At 43.7% G+C, this 25,532-nt stretch overlaps 1 protein-coding gene across 1 annotated transcript in view; it reads left to right on the top strand.

Annotated features, from left to right (window-relative positions):
* DNAH9 (dynein axonemal heavy chain 9) overlaps nt 1-25,526 on the top strand; it is a 311,767-nt gene extending 286,241 nt beyond the window's left edge. The window contains exons 64-69 of the mRNA XM_033089991.1: nt 127-318; nt 1,375-1,566; nt 7,630-7,800; nt 12,034-12,216; nt 17,811-18,200; nt 23,810-25,526. Of these exons, the coding sequence (XP_032945882.1) occupies nt 127-318; nt 1,375-1,566; nt 7,630-7,800; nt 12,034-12,216; nt 17,811-18,200; nt 23,810-24,037 (1,356 nt within the window). The 3' untranslated portion in view covers nt 24,038-25,526. The remainder of the gene's footprint in view (nt 1-126; nt 319-1,374; nt 1,567-7,629; nt 7,801-12,033; nt 12,217-17,810; nt 18,201-23,809) is intronic.
* The last annotated feature ends 6 nt before the right edge of the window (nt 25,527-25,532 follow it).

Genomic DNA, 25,532 nt, shown 5'->3' with positions numbered 1-25,532 from the left:
ATGTCGCTCAGGCCCTAACCAGGTAACTTCATCCAGAGCAGCCCCAGCCACCCTAACCCACACCCTGGCCTGGCCTGCAGAACAGCAGCTCTGTGCTAATGTTGGACGTGACCCTTTTCCTTTCAGGACACCCTGGACATGTGTTCCCGGGAGACAGAGTTTAAGAGCATCCTCTTTGCTCTTTGTTACTTTCACGCAGTGGTGGCGGAAAGACGAAAGTTTGGGCCCCAGGGATGGAATCGCTCTTACCCCTTCAATACTGGGGACCTCACAATCTCTGTGGACGTGCTCTACAACTTCCTGGAGGCCAATGCAAAGGTAAAGGTTCCAGCCAGCTCAGGGCCAGGGCTGGAGGGCCACCTCTGAGAAGGATGATGGGCCAATCCCAGGGCCGGTGTGAGGCCGAGCAGAGGACCACAAAAAGCTCAGAAAATCAAATCTGTGACTCACACCTGGTGTGAGTCAGTCCCATCAGTGTTTGTTCCAGGGCACAGACCACCCCTGCATGCACAGCTTTGGAGGGGACTGTGGACTGGCCAGAAGAGACCCCACGCTCGCCTCATACATGTTCCCAATGTAGCTGGCCAAGGACACAGAACTTTTCATGGGAAACTCAGTTCCTCATATAGGTATGGTCTTGCCAAAGCTGAAGAAGCCAAATTCCTGCTCATTCTGTCTGATATCTCTATTTCAAAGAAAACTGACACTAACAATCCATGCTCTTCCACTTAACGGCCTGTTCACACCATCAAAGCTAAAGTTCTTCTGGTTCATAGGCCAAACATAGCATCAACAAGACTTCCTCCTCTTCTTAGTGAGGAAAGAAATCAGGCCCAGATGCCCTTTTCAATCCCTCTGCCTTCCAGGGATCCAAGAAACACCCACCCCTTCCAACTCCATCCCTTCTTTGGCTACACTTCGGCAGGGCTTTTCCCAGGGGCTTCCCTCCCTGACTTGAACACCACTAAATTTGCCTGCTGCATTTCATTCACTTTGGACTTTCAAAGGAGACAATCAATCTAATTAATGGCAGGAAATTAGAAAAGTACCCTGGGCCTCGCATTCTTCCGTTTGACGTTTGCCTATTTAAAGGGCTTGTTGGTAGAGCCGGACTTCTTTGCCACAGTTAATGACCTTGAGAGAGGGAAGGCATATATGCAAAGGGTTGGCACCTTACCTGTACTCACCCTTTGATGTAATTCTTCAAGCAGTAATGAGCTCCCACACATGCCTGACTCTGCTGGGCACTGGGCATATATAGGTGAGTAAAACATTGCTCTTCATCTCAAAGAGCATCCCGTCTTGTAGCTTATGTTCTGCCCGCACATCAGACCAGCCTGTGTATAGATCTTTCTTTCTTTCCCTGTCTCTCAGGTCCCCTATGATGATTTGCGTTACCTCTTTGGAGAGATCATGTATGGAGGCCATATCACCGATGACTGGGACAGGAGACTCTGCAAGACCTATCTGGAGGAATTCATTAAACCGGAAATGCTAGAAGGAGAGTTGTCTCTGGCCCCAGGGTTCCCACTCCCAAGCAACATGGACTACAATGGTTACCATCAGGTAAGTCTGCCCTCTCCTCAAGGCAGCATGATGGTGCCCGCGTGGGGCCTGGGTCTTCCTTCAATGCTGCCCTACACAGCTTAGGGATGCTCACACAGGGCCAAGGAAGTGTGGCTTAAAGAGCCGAGCTTATCGTAAGCGTGCTTCTCAGCCCCAAGTTTACCCTGTTCAGTTGGAGAGCTACAGCATTTCCAACCTCGAATCCATGATACAATTGAGCCTTGGGAGATCTTTTTGTTTTCGATGTTTGGTTCAATAATTCTATTTGTTGCTCTTTTCTATAAATAACATCTGGGGCATTCATTTGATTGTTTTCATTCAGCATATTGATAAAGCCATTTTTATCAAAATTTCAGATAAGAACTCAGCCAACTTTTGCTAAAGTTTATATTAGTGATTCTAATGTCTTAAAGAGGACATGATCTTCTGGGCAGATCACTCACCCCTCTTATTCTTTGTTGGTCTCTATGAACATAGGCGCATGTGCCCACATACACATACCAAGAAAAACATTCAAATGGAGCTTTTTCATACTACTTTGGGTTTTCATTTTACTATTACTACAGCTATTTTTAAGGTGCTCATCTTTGCCTATTTGGCCTGCCATGGAAAATAGATTGAAAGATATTTAAAAAAAAAAAAAAAAACTTTTCCATTGCTTGACTTTTGAACATACCTAAAAGAACTTTCAATAACAAATTTAAGGAAATACTGGTCATAAAAATATTAACTACAAACTTTAAAATTTTTTTTAATTCATGAAATTTAAGAAGGTAAGTCATAATAGTCATTTGATCCAAAAGAGAACCAAGATGGCGCAGTAGGTAAACACTGTGCCTGCCTCCTCCGGTGAACACATTAATATTACAACTAAATTATAGAACAATCAATCTGGAGCACCATCTGAGACTGATAGGAGGGGTGGAGACACTTAACAGGCTGGCCCCAAACCTCTCTGTGGCGGTTGAAAACTTGGAGGGATATCTCAGCCATGGAGGTTCCCCCCTGAGGAGTGAGAGACCCCAGCTCCACACCAGGTTCCCCAGCCTGGAGTACCAGTGCTGGGAAGAGGAGTCCCCACATCTGGCTGTGAAAACAGTGGGGATTCCAACCATCCAGGTGGGACAGAAGACTTTGGGAAATGCAGAAACCCTCTTAAAGTGCTGCCCACAGACTCACTCACTCACAGTCATTCATCCTGGGCTCCAGTGGAGATACAGTGACTCAGGGGCCATTAGAGACATACAGGGATACAATGAATTGTGTGACGTCAGCATGAGGACTGGAGGGACAGTCGCCATTTTGCCTGTGTGGAGTCCTGCTCCTGAGCAGTTGGTAGGCAGATGCCAACTTTCTTGTGTTGAGCTCTCCCCACATGTCCATGACCAAACCTAAATCTGATTGGCCTGGTGAGCTTCACTCCCTCCACCCTACTGATTCCCTGGCACCCCACCCTACACCAACACACCCAACATCAGAGGTACTTTCTCAGCGAGCAGTCAGCCCCACCCACATTGCACTCTTTCTTGGACAATTATCGGGCTTTGCAGGCCACAGGTGGACAGTGACTGTCCTCAGTGTACTCTGAGACTTTTGCTGAGTAGCTCCAGGCTCAGCATTGCCATCAAACCAGAATCTGTAATACATTAACCTGGTAAACACCACTCATCCCACCCTCCTGACTCCCTGAGACTCCCCCCACCTCACCCAACTCAAGTACTGCACAGGGCTTTATCAGGAGCTGGCAGGTGGCAACAGGCCTCAGGGTTTCCCCCACGCACCTCCAGATTTAGCCAGGCAGCAAACAACCACAGATCACCTTGTAGCTTCTACCAGGTAGCCCCTGGCCAGTGACCTGAGCCTGCACCAGAACCCTTCCCAAGAGGCCCCAGAACCAACACACTTGGAGGTTGGCTTCAGATCATAGCAGAGCACCACCAAATTAGCCCCACAAGGGGCATCTCAGCAGGCACCAGAGCTCACTGGGGAGAATTCCACTCAGTGGGTTAAGCCTCCTGCACAACAGTCCATAAGCTGTGCATGTAGCCAAACCCACAGCCAGTCAATCTGAGGGTCAATCCCACCTACTGGCATACCAATAGCAATCAAGTTTCAACTATAGCAGGAGGACACACACAACCCACACAGAGGACATTCCTGAAGCACCCGGCTCAGGTGACCAGGGAGACTGTGCCAGGGCCCCACAGGGCACATACTACATAAGGCCACCTGGACAAGACAGGGAAATGTACTAGATCTACCTAATACAGAGAAACAAGCACAGAGATGCAGCCAAAATTAGGAAACAAAGAAATACATCCCAAATAAAAAAAACAGGAGAAAACTGCAGAAAAAGAACTAAACAAAATGTTAGGCAACCTAACAGATACAAAGTTCAAAACAATGGTTTTAAGGATGCTCAAGGAACTTAGTGAGAACATCAACAGAGAGATAGCAAGCATAAAAAAGGACATAGAAACCATAAAAAAGAACCAGTCAAAAGTGAAGAATACAATAACTGGAATGAATAATGCACTAGAAGAAATCGCCAGAAGAAAAGATGAAACAAAGGATCGAATCAGTACTTTAAAAGACAGGTAGCAAAAACCACCCAAATGAAACAGCAAAAAGAAAAAAGAATTTAAAAAGTGAAGACAGTTTAAGAGACCTCTGGGACAACATCAAGCATAACAACATTCATAGGGATACCAGAAGGAGAAGAGAGAAAGCAAGGGATTGAGAACATATTTGAAGAAATAATGACTGAAAACTTCCCTAACCTGATGAAGGAAATAGATATGCAAGCCCAGGAAATGCAGAGAGTCCCAAACAAGAAGAATCCAAACAGGCCCACACCAAGACACATTATAATTAAAATGGCAAAGGTTAAAGACAAAAAGAGAATCCTAGAAGCAGCAAGAAAAAGGCAACTAGTAACTTATAAGGGAGTACTAATAAAATTGTCAGCTGATTTCTCAACAGAAACTTTGCAGGCCAGAAAGGATTGGCATGAAATATGCAAAGTGATGAAAAATAAGGACCTCCAACCAAGATTACTCTACCCAGCAAGGCTATGATTTAGAATCGAAGGACAAATAAAGAGCTTCCCAGACAAGAAAAAGCTAAAGGAGTTTATCACCCTCAAACCAATATAACAAGGAATATTAGGACTTCTTTAGACTGAAAATATATATATATATAAAGTATGAATAATAAAAAGGCAATAAGTACATATCTATCAACAATTACTTTAAATGTACATGGATTAAGTGCTCCAATCAAAAGACACATAGGTAAGTGGATAAGAAAACAAGACCCTTACATATGCTGCCTACAAGAGATTCACTTCACATTGAAAGACACACACAGTCTGAAAGTAAAGGGATGGAAAAGATATTTCATGAAAATGGAAACAAACAAACAAAAAAGCTGTGGTAGCAATACTTATGCCAGACGAAATAGACTTTAAAACAAAGCCTATAATGAGACAAAGAAGGACCCAGTAATCTCTCTTCTGGGTATTTATCCGAAAAAAAACAAAATTCTACTTAAGGGGACGTGTGCATCCATATGTTCATTGCAGCATTGCTTGCAGTGGCCAAGATGTGGAGACAGCCTGGGTGTTCATTGATGGATGAGTGGATAAAGAGGAGGTGGCACATATATATAATGGAATATTGCTCAGCCAGGAAAGGGAATGGGTTCTTGCCATCTGCGACCTGAATGGACCTGGTGGGTATTGTGCTGAGTGGAGTGTCAAACAGAGAAAGACAGATGCAATGTGATTTCGCTTATATGTGAAATCTAAAGAACAAAATAAACAAAACAGAAACAAACTTATAGATACTGAGAACATTTTGATGGTTGCCAGATTGGAGGGGGTGGGGGAGAGTGGGTGAAAAAAGGGAAAGGATTAAGAAGTACAAATCGGTTGTTACAAAGCAGTCATGGGGATGTAGGGTATAACATAAGGAATATAGTCAACAATATTGTAATAACTATGTATGGTGTCAGGTGGGTACTAGATTCATCAGGGTGCTACATGGGAGAGGGTTGGCAGGCAGTGTAAAAGAAGTGAAGGGATTAAGAAGTACAAATTGGTAGTTACAAAATAGTCGGGGGGATGTAAAGTAAAGCATAGGGAATGTAGTCAATGATATGGTTATAACTATGTATAGTGCCAGGTGGGTACTAGACTAGTCAGGGGGATCGCTTCTTAAATTATGTAAATGTCTCACTACTATAATGTACACCTGAAATTAATATAAAATAATATTGAATGTCAACTATAATTGAGAAATTAAAAAGGGGGGAAAAGGTGAAGGGGAATAAGAGGTCCAAATCCCTAGGTATAAAACAAGTAAGTCATGGGATGTAATGTACAGCATGAGGAATATAGTCAATAATATTGTGATACCATGCTACGGTGTCAGATGGTTGCTGGAGTCTCCATAGTGATCACTTCTTTAGGTATACAAATGTTGAATAATTATGCTGCACACCTGAAATTAATATTGTATGTTAGCTATATTTTTAATATAAATCTTAAGAAAAGAATTTAGATAAAGGAGCTTCTGCAGGATGGGAGCCATCGTCATAGATAACTGCAATGTAATAGGAACTAGGACTGATAGATAGGGAGGAGCCTAGCAAGATCAAAGCCTTCTCTGTGTCCCAATGTTAAGATGGCCCAGCAAACATTTATTTACCAAACACTTGCTTTCACGTGAACTGCCTTCCTCCCCTTTGAAGTCCTACACCACAACACCCACCCCACCCCTTTTCTTTAGCTCAGGATGATATATAAGCCTTAACTGCTGGGTTTCTCCTGGGGTCCCACATTCTTATGGAACCCCCCCCATATGTACCTTAGTGATAAATTTGATTTTTTCTTTTTGAAAAAAGCCATTTGATCCAGAAAAACGGGACCTATGAGAATAAATTAAAAACAATAACACCCTAAAAAAATAAGAGGAATTTTTAAAAAACTGCTTGACCCAAGGCTTCAGGGCTTTAGCCAAGAAAATTGTGCAAGAGCATCCCCTAGTGTCCATGGAGCAATTTGCCAAGAGGCTGGAGCCATGAAGGACAGAATGGTTTGCACACTTCCAAATGACTGACGTAGGTTTTCCTTCTTGTCTTTCCTTCTCCCTTTAATCTGTCAGTTAATAGATGGTTACAGAGAACCTACCAAGAAGTCCAGCCAGATGCTGGCTGCTGGAAGAAATACAAAAATAAACACACAAATTGCCCTTTAAGGAATGAGCAATAAATATTTTCCTTAGACTAGATGGGACTAACTCCAAGAAATCGTCCAAGTCAGATCAGAAGCTAAACTTGAAGGATATTTTCTCACTGTAGTAATAGAAAGAATTGTGAAAGAGTAATCAGAATATTTGGAGAAGGAAGGGAGCCTTCAACGCTGAGGAGGAGTTTTTAGGGAGGGCAGACTGTGGCCCACCACAACTGATCACAGAGATGGGCTATTTGGCTGACACACTGTGTAAAGTCTGAATACTTCTCATCAGAGGCAAGAACTCTCCAGTTCAAAGCAGAGGTCACCAAGTCCTACTCCCAGTTCACAAAGCTACTGTGCATACGTGGTCCCATGTTTGCACTTAGGTTTGCCATCCCTGATTGAGCTAAACAGAGGGAGAGGAAAGGAGTTTCAGGGGAAGAGATCAGAGCTCCTAGAAGAACTGGAGCAAAAATACCCGGTAGGGTTTAGCATTTCTGAGACCTTCTTGTGCGTGGAGGGACAGGTGTGTGTATCGAGGAGCAGTGAGAGGGGGCGAGACTGGAGATGGATAAAGTCCTCTCTGCTTCCAGAAACAGAGAATGACCTCATGAATGTGGAAGTTCTGGAAAACTGGCCCAGAATACATAAACGGCTGGTGTGGAAGGAAGGTGATGTAAACAGGTGGTGAGCACGCTGGTATCAGCCAGTGGTGGTGAGCAGCATACAGCTAGAGGGCCAAAGGAATACTGTGGAGTACAAATCGGAGTGGGAGAGGGGAAATACGTCTTGGTTTGTTTTTAAGTGAGCTTGCCCTTGCCTTTCAGTACATTGACGCCGAGCTGCCCCCAGAGTCACCATATCTCTATGGCCTCCACCCCAACGCCGAGATTGGCTTCCTGACCCAGACCTCAGAAAAACTCTTTCGCACGGTGCTGGAGCTACAGCCCCGGGACAGCCAAGCTGGAGATGGAGCAGGGCCCACAAGAGAGGAAAAGGTATATGGAGGGCATTGCTTGCGACCCCTCTGGGGAGCTGAGGATTGCAGATGGAGAGTCCTCTCCCACGGGTCTCATTGCCGGTTCCCAGCACAGACCACACGGTGCATACCTTCCTCTCACGTGCCCGCCCATCCAGCCTGGACATGCCTGCCCTTCAACTCCAGGAGCCCATCATGTCACCACACTGGCCATCTGGTTACATCATAAGAAGTCCCTGCCATTGGGTTGGGCAGTTTGCTTTGCTAGTTCATCCAAAGTCCATTTTTATTCCGTTTGTCTGCCAAAGTGAAGAAAGGTCAGGGTGGAACAACGGTGGTTTGGGAAGCTTGAAACTGACTTTGTGATTCTATGGCAAACTGAGTAATGATGGGTGGGAAGCTGCTAGTAAACACCTCCACCCTCATTCCACTCACTAGATACCCCCTTGAATTCACTCATCCTCTCTAAGACAAAAATGCCTTCCCTTTGTGTGGAGGACATTCAATCAGACAGTCTCCGAACACACAGTTACGTGCTACTAAGCATAAGACTTCCTGAAGTTTCAGGAAATGGCGAGGAATTATGGGGTGAGTTTGGGTTTGGGGACAACCAAAGGCAATGCAAGGGCCCTGTGCCTGGTGTGGACGCCACAGAGGGTAGGAAAGGAGTGGGACGTTGAAGGGAAACTTCTCAGTGAAGCTTTTCCTAAGACAGGCAAATTCATCCTCTGAGAGACACCTTCTTCAGCCCTCCTTCACTCCACAGTACTGCCCGCATTCCTGTAACTAGAGATTCCACGGGGCTGACGAGAGAACCTACTTAGAAGACTAAAGATTAAGAAACCCAGGGAGTGACCAAACTTTTAGACTCCAGGGACTGATTTGAGAAAACAAACGGATACTAAAGGAGTTTTGTTTAAGTTATGGACTGGTATCATTAAAATAGTAGTTCTCAAATTTTAATATACCTCTAAAAGAGCTAGGAAGCTTGAAATTCTGATTCTGAGGTCTGGGGTTAGGTCCAGGAATTTGCACCCTAGCAATTTTGAGGCATGTGAGCGTACTTTGAGAAAGGTGGCCTAAATCACACTATTCAGACTGTTCCACCATTTGATACAGTAGATGTAATTTGACAACAAAAGGAAGAGAAGAAATTTTACATTACCTAGAAACTAAACCACATAGAATGAAAAATGTTCCTAGCTCTAAAAATGAAAAAACAGCCGGGACTGTATAAGTAATAGATTTAGGATTCTTCAGATGACATTCAAAGAAGCTTCTAGGTCTTGAAACTTCCTTATCCCTTTCTTCCAACTAATTCAAGGAATTGTGTGTGTGTGTGTGTGTGTGTGTGTGTGTGTATGTGTGTCTCAGAAATGGATAAACTATGATCACTTGCCAAAATAGGAGAACCTAGTACCACCACAGATACCAGCAAATGGGCAGATTTTGCTAATATACAAAGAGTTCTTACACATGGAAAAAGGAGAGAGAGGAAGAGAGGAAGGAAAAGAAGGACACCAGATAAATTCACATCATAATACAAATGGTCAATAAAAATATTGTCAATGTCACTCATAACTAAAAGAAGTTAAGTGAAATACCATTTTTCACCTAATGGTAAAGATTTTTAAATGTGATAATATAGTAGTGAGGGCATAAGAAAATAGGCACTTTCATCTCTGCTGGTAGGTTTAAATTACAGGACAATTTGACCTAGCTACTAAAATTTAAAATGTTCATATTTTTTACTCATAATTCTATAGCAATTCAACTAGTGGAAACACTCAAAAGTGCACAGATTTTATGATATATTTTTATTGATTGATTGCAGGATTGCTTTTAGTAGTAGAGATGATAAACAGACCAAATATCCATCAATAGCGGAATAAATTATGGTATGCCAAACAGTGAAATAATGCATACTGTTTTAAAAAAACAAGGAAAATCCGTATGTACTAACAAGGGAACGTGTCCAAGATTTATCACAAGGTGAAAAAAAGCAACCTGGAAAAGTTATGTGTAGAATGATTCCATTAGTGATAGAAAGAAAGAAAGGAGTGGAGGGATGGAAAAGGGAGGGAGGGAAGAAAAGAGACAGGAAGGAAGATGTCACAGACATGATAAATATGGGAGGGAGGGAGGGCTGGAGTTACATACCTTGAAGAATACTTGTAGGAATTATAAACTGAAAAATTAGCAGTTAGTTGGGTTTTTTCCCCTTTGAGGGAAGAGGAAATTTTGTGGGAGGATTTTGATTCTAATATCATATGGACCTTTAATGTTTAGGTTTTTATGGTAAGCATTTATTACTTTCCCTAAAAGAAAAAAATGGCAGAGGTGTTTGCCTGTGGAAATAAAGGAGACCACATCTCTTGGGACCTACTCCTTCCATCGGAAGGGGCTTTTGGACTCCTCTGAGCAAAAGAGGGAACCTGTCTGTCTATGTCTGTGGATCTGCTCTCATCCCAAACAATCTTCTCTCCGGCCTCAGGCTGGTCTCTGAATCCTCCAAAGCCTGACCAGTGACAGAATAGAACTGTTTTCCTGTGTTCAATGTGTTTTGGAATGATGCCTCCAAACTATCTTTTCATCTCTTTGTGAATAATGTCCAAATGGTAGCTCACTGTTACAGGGCTGTTCCTGCAAATTCCGCTCCAGAGACAGAAATATGATATAATTTTAGCCATTTGTCTTTTACCCTAGCAGCAGCCTTCAGGTACCATTAAAATTCCATTCCAGTTTTTGCTGTGACAGCAGCAGAGACCCGTTTGTGACAGGGTGAAGTGTTTTACTTTCTTTTTTCTAACATCAGCTCTTTTCCTAGAGAATGTATTGTATGTTAACAATACAAGGTAAAGTGAATATCAATAATCCTTTACATTTATGTACTTTTTCATAGCTTTCAGATGCTGCCACATTCATCAACTCATTGGATTTGATCTTTGCATCAGCCCTGGGAGTTGGGGGGGAGGGGCAGGTGGAGGAAGATGCTCTTTGAAATTTTTATAGATGCAGAAAATTGAGGCCTAAATGTCTTGCTAAAATTCACGTGGGTAATGCATAAATAACCGAACTGTATTAACTCAGTCAGAGTTCTTTGGTGGCAAACAACAGAGACCAATGTAGCTGAAATAGGCAAGAAATAGCTCACTATATCAAAGGAATCAACCTAAGAAAGGATACAACCACAATGGCCCTGGAGCCCAGGGAGAAAGAAAAGAGGACAGTCTTTTCAGGGCATTTCCGTCCTGTCAGTGGCTCCAGCCACTTTCTGTCCCTGAATCCCAGGCTTGAGATTCAAATTTTTATGCTCCTGGAACAGATAATCAGGTTGGCCTACTTGGGTCACGGGAGGGCTGGGCCCCATGACTCTACCCCCAAACAATGGGGACGAGGTCGTTTCATCAAGGAGAGAGGGACCTGTTAAGAGGAAGAGGAGAGAGACAAGGAACAGACAAAAACAATAGACATCTACCCCTGGTGTCTGGAGCTCAGCTCTCAGGATCCAGGAAGGCTAGCTCTCTCTCTTGCTGGCTCCCTCCCTCCATGCATCCTTTTCTGCTGGCCATGTGTTCTGTTATATCCATACTTGTTTCGTTTTTATTTCTCTTCTTACAGACTTCCTGGGCTTACTCATTTACTTCAAAATGGCAGACTCAGCCTCCAAGTGCTTGCCCCAAAATAACTCAGTATCTTGGTGCTTCAATTCCTATTTTCCAGGACAGAGATCCTGGCTGTGCTAGCTCCACTGGTCTAATTAGCTGACAGTTTGTGTGGCAAAAAGAATCATGGAGTGGGAGAGGAGGTTTACAGGATAGATGGGGATGCTTCCTCCAGGGCCCAAGGACAGAAACCCCAGTGCAGCCTCATGGAAACTCAGAATGGAATGTATTTATATTCATCACTGCAGCTTCATGGGGCCCAGAAGGACCACCCTGGGCCCAAGTCTATTCTATGCCTTTCTAGCTTGATATTCACAGATAGGTGGGTCAGTCTCTGGGTTTCTCCAACTCCCAATTCTTGGAAAGGCATCTGTGCTCATCTTTTTAAGCAGGTTGCAGAAGTCACAGCCTATGGAGGGGCCATCCTGTGGCTGGTCTTCAACCCCAGACCCAGTTGATCTAAGCAAACAGGCTAGAATATGGCCAGGAGGCGGGTGACTGGCACCTTTAACGCAATATCACAGGAGAATTGAGTCCTTCTGGAGATGAGAGTCCCTCTAAACCCTGTGTTTCCTCTTGTGGGGCAGGTCAGAGCCGTCCTGGAAGAAATACTGGAGCGGGTGACAGACGAGTTTAACCTCCCAGAGCTGATGGCCAGAGTGGAGGAGCACACCCCCTACACGGTCGTGGCCTTCCAGGAGTGCGAGCGCGTGAACGTCCTCACCAGGGAGATGCAGCACTCACTGAGGGAGCTGGACCTCGGCTTGAAGGTGGGTGTGGTCTTGGGTAGGATGGGCATTGCCCACTGGGCCCCCTTGGGGAGAAAGTGACACAGGGAAACCTGGGAGCCAGTGAGCCATGCTGCTACAGCATTCTGAATGCCCAGGAAGGGATCACTCCCAGAAACCAGAGTCTGTTCACGCTGAAGGGAGGGTAAGACACGAGGTGGAGAAACCTGAAGCTGTGCTGACATCAGAATGACATATCTAGTTGCCCGGGAGACTACGACATGGACAGTTAAGTTCGTGAATTCATCCTAGAAAAAGTGCTACGTGCCTGATAGCTGAATATCACTACGGTCACCTTCGAAGAACTCCCCTTGGGAAGCTATGCACTGACGCCAGCGCCCAGTCCACCCTTCAAAGCAATGTTGGAACTCTTTTTCTGAAATGACCATCAGAGCTGTCGTCGTATTACCCTTGATATCCCAATGTCATCAAAATGTCTTCCTTTCAATATTTCCTTTATCTTCGGGTAAAGGAAGAAGTCATTGGGGGTCAAATCAGGTGAGTAGGGAGGGTGTTCCAATACAGTTATTTGTTTACTGGTTAAAAACTCCTTCACAGACAGTGCCGTGTGAGCTGGTGCATTGTCGTGATGCAAGAGCCATGAATTGTTGGTGAAAAGTTCAGGTCGTCTAACGTTTTCACGCAGCCTTGTCAGCACTTCCAAAGAGTAAACTTGGTTAACTGTTGGTCCAGTTGGTACAAATTCATAATGAATAATGCCTCTGATATCAAAAAGGTTAGCAACATCGTTGGAACAAGTTCGCGAACTTAATTGTCAGACCTCGTATACTCTGAGTGACTGTCCCCAGGGAGAAGTCTTGACACCCTGGTGTCTTTTACTGACACAGGTAAAATTGCTTTCATGGGAGGCAAAAACGTGTGCTGGATAACAGACCAGGTTCTCGACCCCCTGGGCTCAGCTCCAAGCCCTTGCATTTCCTGGCTGGGTGGCCTCAAAGTGACTTCAATCTCACTGTGTCTCAGCTTCTTCACCTGTGAAACAGGGATCATGGTCCTACTTCATGGGGCTTTTGGAAAGATTAAATAAATGGATTTCCATAGAGTGTTGAGAACAATGCACAGCACATGGTAAGTAACCAAAAGCATTAGCTGACAGTATTATTATCACCCCGTCAGGGGAAAGGAACGAATTGTAATCATTTACAACCTCAAGGTTGTTTGAAAGATCTGAAAGACCCAAAGTTGCACAGGCTCTGAGGTTTCTCGTGAACAATGAAAAACTCTATTTCTACAACTAATTATTTAAACAAGTTAACTGTATTCACTATAAGATGACTATGTCCAGTGCCTCGCACGGAGCCTAGTAGATATGAGTTCTTTCGATGGTTCACCGTATCGTGGAAAGGCCAGCTGCCTTTTTGGAGCCGAGGAAGGTGAGTATTGTTGGTTTACATCACCACGTTTATTAAAAGAATTGTAGCCCAGACAGAGGCAAAGTGAGAACTCCATTTTGTAGCCGACAGTGAAAGCACAGCCAAGCCCTGTGGGTTGGGCTGTGGGGTGCTGCCACCTCCGTGTCTGGCTCTTGGAGTCACACAACCATGGTCACATGTACATCGGAAAAACAACTGTGAGCTTCTTTTCATGTGGTCACATAGAAACTATGAAATAGGCTGTAACATCGAGGTTAGTGGAGTTTTTTTTTTAATCTGTTAATTTATCTTTTCCCCCCAGTATGCATGGAGGGAAATAAGAGAAAGGTGAGACGGGAAGGGATGTTGAAGATCAACAGTGTTTGGTAATGTTTCCAAATTATGCACAGTCTGTAATCAAATGAAGGGAAAAATTTCACAGAACAATCTTGAACGTAAACAAGGCCGTTGCCTGTCACATTATGCAGCTCCATCACTGTGGCACGCAGGTATATCCGTAATTACTCTGAGTACGTTTGTTGCAATCTTAGCTTATTGAATCCATGCAATTTGACGCAGTCTATTTACCCATTCGACTTCTGGTTCATTCACTCATTTTTCTTCCGAGAGCCTCCACTGCGGTTGGGTGTCAGGAATCACAGAGCGTGCCAGGGCAGAGATGAAGGGGGCAGGGAGGACCTTTTCTTTCCTTTCAGCCTGTGCAAGCAGTGTTGATTGATGAGTTCTTTGGGCAAATCTCGGCCCTCCATCCCGGAGGATGCAAAGGAGACTGAAAGGGGAGCCTCCCTCCGCAGAACGACAATCTTGGAAAAACAGGCACACATCTGATTATAATACAATGCAGAATTAATTAAATGTCGCATAGAGAGAGGTGGGAGAAGAAAGGGAAAAACAAGTGTGGAGGACCAGGGAAGGCCCCAGAGGAGAAGTGGCATCAAGGGGGCTTTGGAGGAAGGTAGGATTACGGCAGGGGGTGACACAGAAGAGTGTTCCAGAGCCTCCCTGCAGATGGGCCTCAAGCCTGCTCTAAGATTTAACTGACTTTGGCCAGAGCAGAGTCCACTCAGATGAGTAATAGTGATATGGTAACTGGTGTTGACAGAACAATGACCCAGAAGCTGTAAGAACAACTGTATATTTATTGCCTTTTTCTCCTGGTCCCTCTATAAGCTGGAGGACAGATAGAGCAATCTCCATTTACAAATGCTGTCATGAAAATCTAGTCTCATTAGGACAGGTGCCCAAATTAGCCTGGTCATCAGACATCCTGGGGGTTTTATCACAATACGCAGTCCCCTCTCCACCCTCCAGCCCTCCCAACCTCCGGAGCCGCGTTCTGTAAACCTCTATTTTTAACCAGCAGCCAGGTAATTCTTGTGATGACTCAAGTTTGTGAGGCACAGTATTAAGGCAAGTTGGTAGAATAAAGAGATGGACAGATATCTTCATGGGAAAAGGAAGGTGCAAGGAGATAGCAGCAGAGTTCAGAGGAGTGAAAGTTTTTAAGTCTTTGGAAGAGAGAACTACGCTTGTTTCTTCTCTGCCCCGCCTCTGAAAACGAGTCACTTCTACTTCTGCTCCACGTCATAAGAATATCTCAGTTCAGACACCTAAGTACAAGTCTCATGATTTCTTCTTTTCCTAAATCGTTCCTGCTTCACTCTCAAACTGGCAAAACCTAAGAGATAGTATATTCTTTAAGTCCTCATCACTTGCACATTCAATTAGTCAATGCAAAATCATTGTCAGAATAAATTATAATCATATTACAAGCAGCTGTGTGAAATTTTTAAGAAAGCCAAGTTACACATTTTATGTTCTTCTGCTATCAAAATGATTTTAGATTTCTGGAGGGAGTTGAAAATTGAGTATTGCATATATTTTTTTCTTGCCATGTTTCCCCGAAAATAAGACCTAGCCTGATCGTCATCTCTAATGCGTCTTTTGGAAATTAATATAAGACGCGGTCCTATATTATAGTAAAATAAGACCGGGTCTTAATTAATTTTCTCTCCAAAAGATGCATTAGAGCTGATTGTCAGTCTAGGTCTTATTTTCGGGGAAACACAGTGTTAGATTTTACTTTTTAGAGCATTTTTAGATTCACAGCAAAATTGAGCAGGAGGTGCGGAGAGTTCCGATATACACACCGCCGCCCCCACCATCAGCGTCCCCAACAGAGTGGTGCATTTGTTACAACTAATGAGCCTACATCGACTCACCACAATGACCCGTAGTGACCCGTAGTGTACATTAGGGTTCACTCTTGGTGGTGTACATTCTGTGGATTTGGGCAAATATAATGACATGCATAATGACATGTATCCACCATCACAGTGTTTTAGAGAATAGCTTCACTGCCCTAAACATCCTCTATATTGCATATATTTTAAGCACATCATTCCTCTGATCACAGCGAAACTCAGAGACGTAGAGGTTCACATCACCTCACTGTTGTCAGCAGTGGCACATGAGACATGGTAACGCAGAGTAAGGGGTGGACTCAGCCAGAGGAGATAACAGTGAAACAAAGGACTTTGCCCCATCTGAGTTCATCTCTGTTTGTCTCACTCAGCCACCGCCCTCAAAAGAAGGGCCAAAAGACTGAGGTATTTTCACCACACTTTTTCCGGTAATGCTGCCCCAGTTCTGTTCTGTCATGTTACCGGACGACTCCACGACAGCAAGTCTGTACAGTCAGTTGTATGCCCATGAACACGTTTTATTAACACTGCAATATATAGGACGTTTTAGGCCTGGCAAAACCACACACATACTACAGTTTACATTACCAAACAGAAAACAAAGGCTTTCTATTTAGACCAGAGCTGGCCAGTAGAACTTTCTCTGATAACAGGAATGTTCCGTATCTGTGCTAATAAGGTCACATGTGGCTACTGAGCACACAAAATATAGCTAATGTGACTAAGGACCTGAAATTTCGTCTTATAATTTTAATTCACTTGCATATAAACAGCTACATAGGGCCAGTGGTTGTCAGATCAGACACAGTTGGCTTAAAGCATCTGTACTGAGTACAATATAAGTCCCAAAATAATGGGTAAGGACTTGCCTAGCAGCTGTGTCTGCCAGAGAGAAGATCAGGTCATTTTCCCATAGAAAAGAGGCCCTCCTCATGCCCAAAGGTGACTTCAAGCACCTCCCCACCAAATGGCTTACAGCTCTTCAGGGCCATCAGTTTAGTCCACTGCACTTCTCCCACTGACCTCTTTTCTCTGGAGTATATTAGTCTGCTCAGGCTGCCATAACAAAATACCACAGACTGGGGGCCTTAAACAACAGACATTTATTTTCTCACAGTTCTGGAGGCTGGAAACAAGGTCAAGGTGCTGGCAGATCAGTGTCTGGCGAGAGCCCACTTTCTGCTTGATAGACGGCTGTGTCCTCACATGGCAGAAAGAGCAGGGGAGCTCCATGGAGTCTCTTCCTATGAGGGCGCCAATCCCATTCATGATCTAATCACCTACCAGAGGCCCCACCTCCTAATACCCTCACCCTGGGGGTTAGGATTTCAACATATGCATTTGGGGGTACACAAATATTCAGTCCATAACACAAACTCTGTGTGGGAATCACTGCTATAGAGATGGGCCTTCAGAGTACTGCTAGATCCTTGGCATAACCAAAGCTAACAAAGTTTAAAGATAATTTTCAGTATAAACCTTTCTTTACAGATTTTATCTAGCTATTGGAAGAGGGTCCCTTAAAGTTGACTAGGTGTCTTATAGTTTGATTTCTGAAGGAAATCCTTGAGTTGGGGGACTATAGATCCTGTGGGTTTTAGCTTCTTATGTTTCTGAGCTGCGTGTTAAGAGCCTGCAGGGCTGTGACAAAGGCTGGAGGAGAATCATGGAGCCCAAGCTTCAGGGTAGGATTGAATCAGTGTGGAACTAACTCACAGGTGGTTTGAGGTCCAGAGTGGACCAGTCCACTACTGCCGGCAGTGTAGACTCTGATATCACTGGAGCAGGGAGAGTTTTAAAGCACCAGTCTCTATGAGACAACCCTTGCAAATCAAGCACTACACAGGACAGTCATTGCGTCACCCACCCCTGGAGCCATCTCCTGTCTTCCTGAGGACCATGGGCCAGAGGTCCATAAAGACAGGTCTTTGCAGGGACTTGCTCCCCTTCACCATCCCCTCTCCCACTTTGTCTTTAGGGGGAGCTGACCGTGACCAGCGACATGGAGAATGTACAGAGTGCCCTGTACCTAGACACAGTGCCAGAGCCCTGGGCCAGGCGAGCCTACCCTTCCACGGCAGGCCTGGCAGTCTGGTTTGTGGACCTCCAACTCCGAATCAAGGAGTTGGAAGCCTGGGTAGGCGACTTCACGATGCCCTCCACCGTGTGGCTGACAGGTTTCTTCAACCCCCAGTCCTTCCTCACCGCCATAATGCAGTCCATGGCCCGCAGGAATGAGTGGCCACTGGACCAGATGGCTCTGCAGTGTGATGTCACAAAGAAGAACAGAGAGGAATTCAGAAGCCCTCCTCGGGAAGGGGCCTATGTCTACGGCCTCTTCATGGAAGGTGCTCGCTGGGATGCACAGGTAAATCCTGGGATGAGCCGAGGGACATCCTTTGGAGGATGTCTCCCATAAAGTATGGTTACTAAAAGGGATGCCCCTGAATCTTTTGACCTAGATAACCTTTCCTTGAGGTTGGCAAGCCATTTTTATGCAACCTGGGATGGTGCAGAGAGCACAGGCTTTGCAGAGTGAAGACAGTGGTTAAAGGCAAGAGCTCTGGAACCAGACGGCTAGGATCTGATTTCCAGAACCACCATTAATTAACTCTGTGACTTTGGAATGTAGTTCTACCTCTCCAAATCTTAGTTTACTCAAGTATTAAATGGGAAAATGGAGTTGCTATGAAAATTAAATGAGTTTATAAGCAAGACACTTAGACTAGCACTTGGCACATAGGGAGTGGTCAAAAAATGTTGGAGTCAGCAATCCCTGCTGCTGTATGACCTGGGAATAGCATTTCACCTCCCTGGTCCACCTCCCTGGTCTACTTCCCTCATTCATGAACTCTAGGATGTCAGAAATCCCCTTTACCTTTTGCATCGTCCCCTGTCAGCAAAGGGCAGCCAGTAGATAGGACATTTTTGAAAGGATTCCTCACTGAAAGCTAATAAAAATTGGAGTCACCATAAGACTGGAACTGTTTATCATGGTTAGGAAATTAGCAAACGAGCACAGATGACTAGGATAAGTGACATGAACAAGGATGGATAACTCTAGAACAAATTTACATTTGTTGTACACATGAGCCGGAAGGAGCACTTAGTCAAACATCTTATTGGCAAGTGACGCTAGACTATTCTTAGAGGCAGTATCAAGCTAATGGGGAAAAACTGTTAGAAGACCTAGAAGATCCTAGAAGGCCATGTAAATATACACGTAGAGCTGTACTGAGTTGAAGAGTGTCCTTCCAAAATTCATGTCCACCCAGAACCTTAGAATGGGATCTTATTTGGAAATAGGGTCATAGTAGAGTAGAGCAGGTCCTAAATCCAGTGATTGGCGTCCTTATAAGAAGGTCATATTGGAGACACAGAAGAGAATGTCCTGTGAAGACAGAGGTGGAGATTAGAGTGCTGCATCTGCTACAAACCAAGGAATGCCAAGGATTGCCAGCAACCACCAGCAGCTAGGAAGAGGCATGAGACAGTTTCTGCCTCGGAGCCTCCAGGAGGAGCCAACCCTGCCCATACCTTGATTTAAGACTTCTGCCTTTCAGAACTTGAAAGAATACATTTCTGTTGTATTAGGCCACCAAATTTGTGCTCATTTGTTTCGGCGGCCCTAGGAAACCAATTGAGAGCCAACAGAAAGGGCGGTACAGTGGAACAATGTTTGAACAGCCTGAACCTTGCGAAGGAAGCTGACTTCTCTCTCTCCACCTGAACATTTGTACAAGATTTTGTCAGTGGAGATCACACATGGATTGTATTAGAGGTAGGTTGGTGCAGGGAGAGCCAGAGCCAGGATACCAAAAACGCCAAAATGAGAGAAGGTTTTTTTTAAAAAAAAGGTAGGAAAGAAGTGCAAAAGGAAGAGCAATGGCACTTAGGGTGGGGTGGGGAGGACATTGATTCCAATCATCGACCTCCAGTTTTTCATTACCTTGTTTCTAAGTAATAATAATAAAAACTTTCCAAAAAGGAATACCTGCCAAAAGCTCTTGTTCTCACAGTGTCTATCCCAGAAAGACTTCATCAAAAATGAAAGAGTAAGGATGTCCAAAAGTCCTCTCCTCCACGAAACAATAAGACCACTGGCCAAAAAAGATCAGAATCAACTTTTTCAGAATTCTGGAAATTAACCAAAGGCTTTCAGTAACCAAGGAGTGTTTGTTGAAGAAAACTGGCTGAATCTCAGTAAGAAGAGCAAACTTTGTGGCCTTTTAACTTGCCCTATTCCCACCTTAACTCTGCGGTAGCCTTGACAACCAACAGGCCACAGTCACAGTGAAAACAGCAGCCTAGCAGCCACTGGAGGGCGCAAAATGGAGTTGTAGTGCTTCCAAAGCCCCATTCCCAGAAAACTGTCATTACTTTCCCTGTCTGGTGGTTTCAGAGAAGACCCCTCTCACAAGTCTGTCTTTATTTGACCTGAGTTAGAGCTTACCCAGGGCAACTGCCTTTCTCCAAGAGCATTTACTGAAAATAATCAAATAACAGCTGTTTAACATTGAAGCTTGCCCGAGGCAGTAGGCAACAGTGGAGCAAATCAAAGGATAGCCAAAAAGCTTAAAAGGAGAAACCGGAAAATAAGACGTTCATGGGGACTTTGTAAACCTCCAATGTGTTCTTGGAAAACTAGAGGGCTATGCCCATGTGCAGAGCTATTGCACACACTCAAGAAAGACCTGAGAAGGCCATAAGCTCTCACCTCTAGTTAACCTTGAGGCTCTGTGAAAGCAGGAAGTGAAGGCTAAAGGAGAGGTTTAAATTGGCTGGCTGAGCGTTGAAGGCATGCCCCCAACACACACACAGCCTCGGAGCAAAGACTGTGAGACTTATTTTTCCAGGCATTTTAAAAATCTCTGGCCAATTATTTGCTGATCACTAAGCTAACTGAGCAGGACACTTCAGTGGCCACACATGACAAAGAATACAGACTTAGACAATCAGTTCAGAAAAGTGACTGAAAGACAACAAACCCTATGGAGGGAGAAGATCTGATTCCCAGAGTTGCCATATTTTATTGTTTTTAATGTTCAGTTTTCAACAAAAATTATGAGACGTGCAAAGAAACAAAAAGGAATGGCCCATACACATGGGGAAAAAAGCAGTCAACAGAAATGGTCCCTGAGGAAGTATGAAGGTGGACATACTAGAAAAAGGTTTTCAATCAGCTAGTTTAAATATATTCAAAGAACCAGCTAGTTTAAATATATTCAAAGACCTAAGGGAAACCAGGTCTAAATTAAAGGGACGTATGGGAGCAATGTATCACTGAATAGAGAATATTAATAAGGAGATGGAATTTTTTTAAAATATTAAATCTGGAGTTGAAAAGTATAGTACCTAAAATAAAAATTCAATAGAGGAATTCAACAGTAGATTTGAGTAGGCAAGAACCCCTAAACTTGGAAATACATCAATGAGTTCACCCAATCTGAGAAACAGAAAGAAAAAAGAATGAAGGTAAGTGAACAGGTTAGAAACCTGAGGAAACACCATCAACCATACCAACATATGCCCAGAGGGAGTACCAGAAGGAGACAAGAAAGAGAAAGACTATTTGAAGAAATAATGGCCAACACTTTCCAAATTTGATGAAAAACATTACACATCCATGAAGCTCCACAAAATCCAAATAGAATAAATTTAGAAATCCATACCTAGACGTGTTATAATCAAACTGTGAAAAGATAAAAACAAAAAGAGAATCTTGAAAGCAGCAAGAGAAAAGCAATTCATCACTTACGAAGGATCTTTGATGACAGTCACAGCTGATTTCTCATAAGCAACCATGAAGGCCAGAGGTAGTGGAATTATACAAAGTGCTGAAAGATAAAGACCGCCAGCCAAGAACTCTATATCCAGCAAAACTATCTTTCAAAAATAAAGGAGAAAAGAAGACATTCCAAATTTAAAAAAAAAAGAGAGAGAGAGAGAGAGAGAGAATTCCTTACTAGCAGACCAGCCCCACAAAAAACACTAAAAGTCCTTCAGGATGAAATGACAGGACACTAGAGAGTAACTCATGTCCACATTGAAGAAATAGAGTACCAGTAAAGGTAATTAGGTAATTACATATGTAAATGTAAAAGCCAACATAAATGATTTTTTTTACAATATAACTTCTATTCTTCTCCTGTTTCAAAGGACAACTGCCTAAAGCTATAATTCTATGTCTGAGTTGACAGGCATAAAATGTAATGGATGACATTTGTATGATGAAAAAAGTACAAGTTCTTAAACAGAGGATGGGAAAGGAATGGAACTATATAGGAGTAAAGTTTTTTGTATGCTACTGAAATCAAGTTGGTATTAATCTGAAACAGATTTTTATAAATTAAGATGTTAATTTATAAACCACGAAGAAAATATTTTTTAAAACATAGTGAAAGAAATAACAAGGGGATTAAAATAATATACTACTGTATATCTGTTTAACACTAAAGAAGGCAGTGATGGAGGAACACAGAACAAATAAGACATAAGACAGAAAACAAATAGTAAAATGGCAGATGTAAGTCTTACCTTATCAGCAATTACATTAATGTAAATGGATTAAACACTAAAATTAAAGGCAAAGAATGGCGGAATGGATTTTTCTAAATGATCCAACTATATGCTCTCTATAAGAAACGCACTTTAGATTTAAAGACACAAATAGGCTGAAAGTAAACAGATGGAAAAACATGGCATTCACACAGAGAATTCAACCATAATAATTACAAATGTCAATACCCCACTGCTAATGGTGACTGCTAATGGTTACAGCTTCTTTTGGGGATGGTGAAAATGTTCTGGAATTAAAAAGTGATGATTACACATTAAAAAACATGGAATTGTACATTTTAAAAGGGTTAGTTTTATGGTATGTGGGAAAAAAGGTTCTATCCCTGCTCCCACTCCCGGCCATAAACACTCAAGTTATGGGGCACAAGGAGGTCCCCATTGTTTCCCTTAGTTCTGTTACTCATCGTGCCTCTTATCAGCCTCTAACAAAACTGAAGAGGCACATCCGTACCTTTAAATACATTTCATGGAAATAAACCAAACTCTATTCATAGCCGAAGGGGCTCAGAGTCACTTGGACACAGGCGAGGAATCTGTGAATCACTCTGGATCAGCGTTTCCCAAAGCACGTTCCCTAAGACACTTGTGCAGTGGGAAATGAATAGATTGCAAAGGAAAGGGTCTTGTTGGCAAGTAAAGTTTGGAAATACCAGGTTAAATGAAGTTAAACTGTTTTCTTTATTGCTAGGACTTCTCCGTGTGTTCAGTGGACTAGCTTCAAATCCGGGGTATGGTAGTATCATTTCCTAAGCTTATTTGATAAAGCTTATTTGCTTCTCAGAGCGTTTCTCAGGACTAGTAGGAAAAACTGCTCTAGACGGCTCCATTGAGACATCTCAGAAAACCTTAGAGAGACCCCAAGTAGAAAGCAACCGAAAGGCCACGTCCCTATTCTGTGAGTAAAGATGGCACATAGCTCCCTCCACTCAAAAAGTCAAAATGCACCAGAGGGTGGATGAGGTCACATAAGAAACTGGAACAGGACATAACCAAAGCTTTAAAATCCAAAGTATTTGCTGGTAGCTGTGTCTTACTCATTTTTAAATCCCTACCACCTAGCATGACATCTGGCAAATGGTTACCTTCGATATGAAATGTCACCTTATGAAATGAATGAAAAATAAAATTAGGAGAGACTCAAGCTTCAAAGGGATTAATTTGTGTATTATAAATATCAGCTTTCGGAACTCCCCTTCAGAGTGATTTCGGCCAGAAAACCATAGCAGTATGTTTTCCACATGCATTTCATCGTGGCTTACTGAGAGAACCTGTGAGGGGTTAGACATAAAGACAGCCAGCCCTGCCAGGCGCATCTCCTGGATCTTCTGCCAGGAGAAAGCTGGCTGGCTGGGCTCTGGGTCTGATGTAAGGTGGCTCTTCTCGTGTTCTCGTCCTCAGGCTGGGATCATTGCAGAGGCAAAGCTGAAGGATCTGACACCGCCCATGCCTGTGGTGTTCATCAGGGCCATTCCTGCAGATAAGCAGGATTGCCGCAGTGTCTATCCTTGTCCTGTGTACAAGACTTGTCAGCGAGGACCCACCTACGTGTGGACTTTCAACCTGAAGACTAAGGAGAAGCCATCGAAGTGGGTTCTGGCTGGAGTAGCTTTGCTTCTCCAGGTTTAGCTTCCTGCAGAGCCTCTGAGAAAATAAGGCTGGGCTGGAGACTGCCCAGAGGGATAAGTGTGTGTGTGAGGGGGAACCACAGACAGAGAAAGGTAAGAAAGCATCAGCACTCCCAATTCTGTAAAATTCTTTTAGGGAACTCGGAGAGAAGTGCCTAAGGTGAGGCTGAGCCGGGGCAGTGTGGACCCAGGCGCTAGGCGAGGCGTTTCGTAACACTGAGCCCTGCCTAATAAAGGGATTTATTCTTCAGCTGTGTCTGGTCCAGGCTTTGAAAGCTGCAGCGTCATAAATGGTCCGAGAGAAACAAACACCTGGGCCTGACCTGGGCCTGACATGGTTACACGGCACCTTTCTCAGTGCCTGAGCCCCTAGCTGCCCCGTAGACTGGTGGCATTGGCGTGACCTATAAATCAGTGTGCATTTTAACAAGCTCCCCAGGTGATCTGTGCGCACATTGTGCTTTGAGAAACATTACTCTGGACCGGGGGAGTCATCAAACTTTTTCTGTAAAGGATCTCAGTAAATATTTTAGGCTTTGCAGGGCATATTGCTTTGCCACTTTGCCACTGCAGCCCCACAGCAGCTATAGACAATAAACAAATGGGTGAGGCCACATTCCAACAAAAGTTCATTTACAAAAACAGGTGGTGGGCCAAGTTTTGCCGATCACTACTCTAGAGGGTAAGGGTGATAGACGGGGGTGCTAAAAAATGTATACACATGGTATGTATTCATCTTTTGTTATCAGTATATATTATTACAATTTTAATCCAGTTTTTTCCTTTCTTAAAATGTGTATACATTTTTTTGGGTCCCTCTGACTACATATGATATTTCTCCTTCATTAATTCACATATCCATTCAGTCAATTTTTATCTAACATCTATTTGCTGAGAACATAACTGAATGACAGGTTGTTTCCTATACCTCTGTCATCTGTCAGGTCATTAAGAGGGACCCAAGGAGAAACCCTTCACCTAAAGCTGTTTACCCTAAAAGTTTTCTAGAACTTCCTCTGGAATAAATTTGCTCTGGGATACCAAGGAGCCCCCACCCACCCCCCCGGTTTAATGAGTTTTAAAGAGCTCTATGGGGAGGCTTGTTTGGTAAAAAGAGTCTGGGAAGGCCCAGGATAGCTTCTAGGACCACCATTCCCACATATCCTTGCAGACCTTTTCTGGATTAACTACTACCTTGAGCAGCCGTCAAAATCCCCTGGAGGGCTTGTTCAGAGAAAGGCTGCTGGGCCCCGCCCTTCAGATTTATGGCTCGGGAAGTCCAACAAATTGCCCATGCTGCTGGTCCCAGAGCCACACTTTGAGAACTGATTTAAAACGGAAAACCCTCCATCCTACAAATCTCTGCTACGTATGCAGAATGCAGAATGTAATGCCAACGCCTCCATGGTTTTCCTGCCTCCTGCCCTGGCGTTGCTGCATCCCCTAAAGAGAGTCCTTATTCACCTTCATGCTATGTGAGAGTTAACAAATGCCTC

This window comes from Rhinolophus ferrumequinum, chromosome 21, assembly GCF_004115265.2.
Source record: "Rhinolophus ferrumequinum isolate MPI-CBG mRhiFer1 chromosome 21, mRhiFer1_v1.p, whole genome shotgun sequence".
Classification (NCBI taxonomy): Eukaryota; Metazoa; Chordata; class Mammalia; order Chiroptera; family Rhinolophidae; genus Rhinolophus; species Rhinolophus ferrumequinum.
The sequence above is the reverse complement of the archived record's forward strand: the minus strand, read 5'-3'. Positions and strand labels throughout refer to the sequence as shown.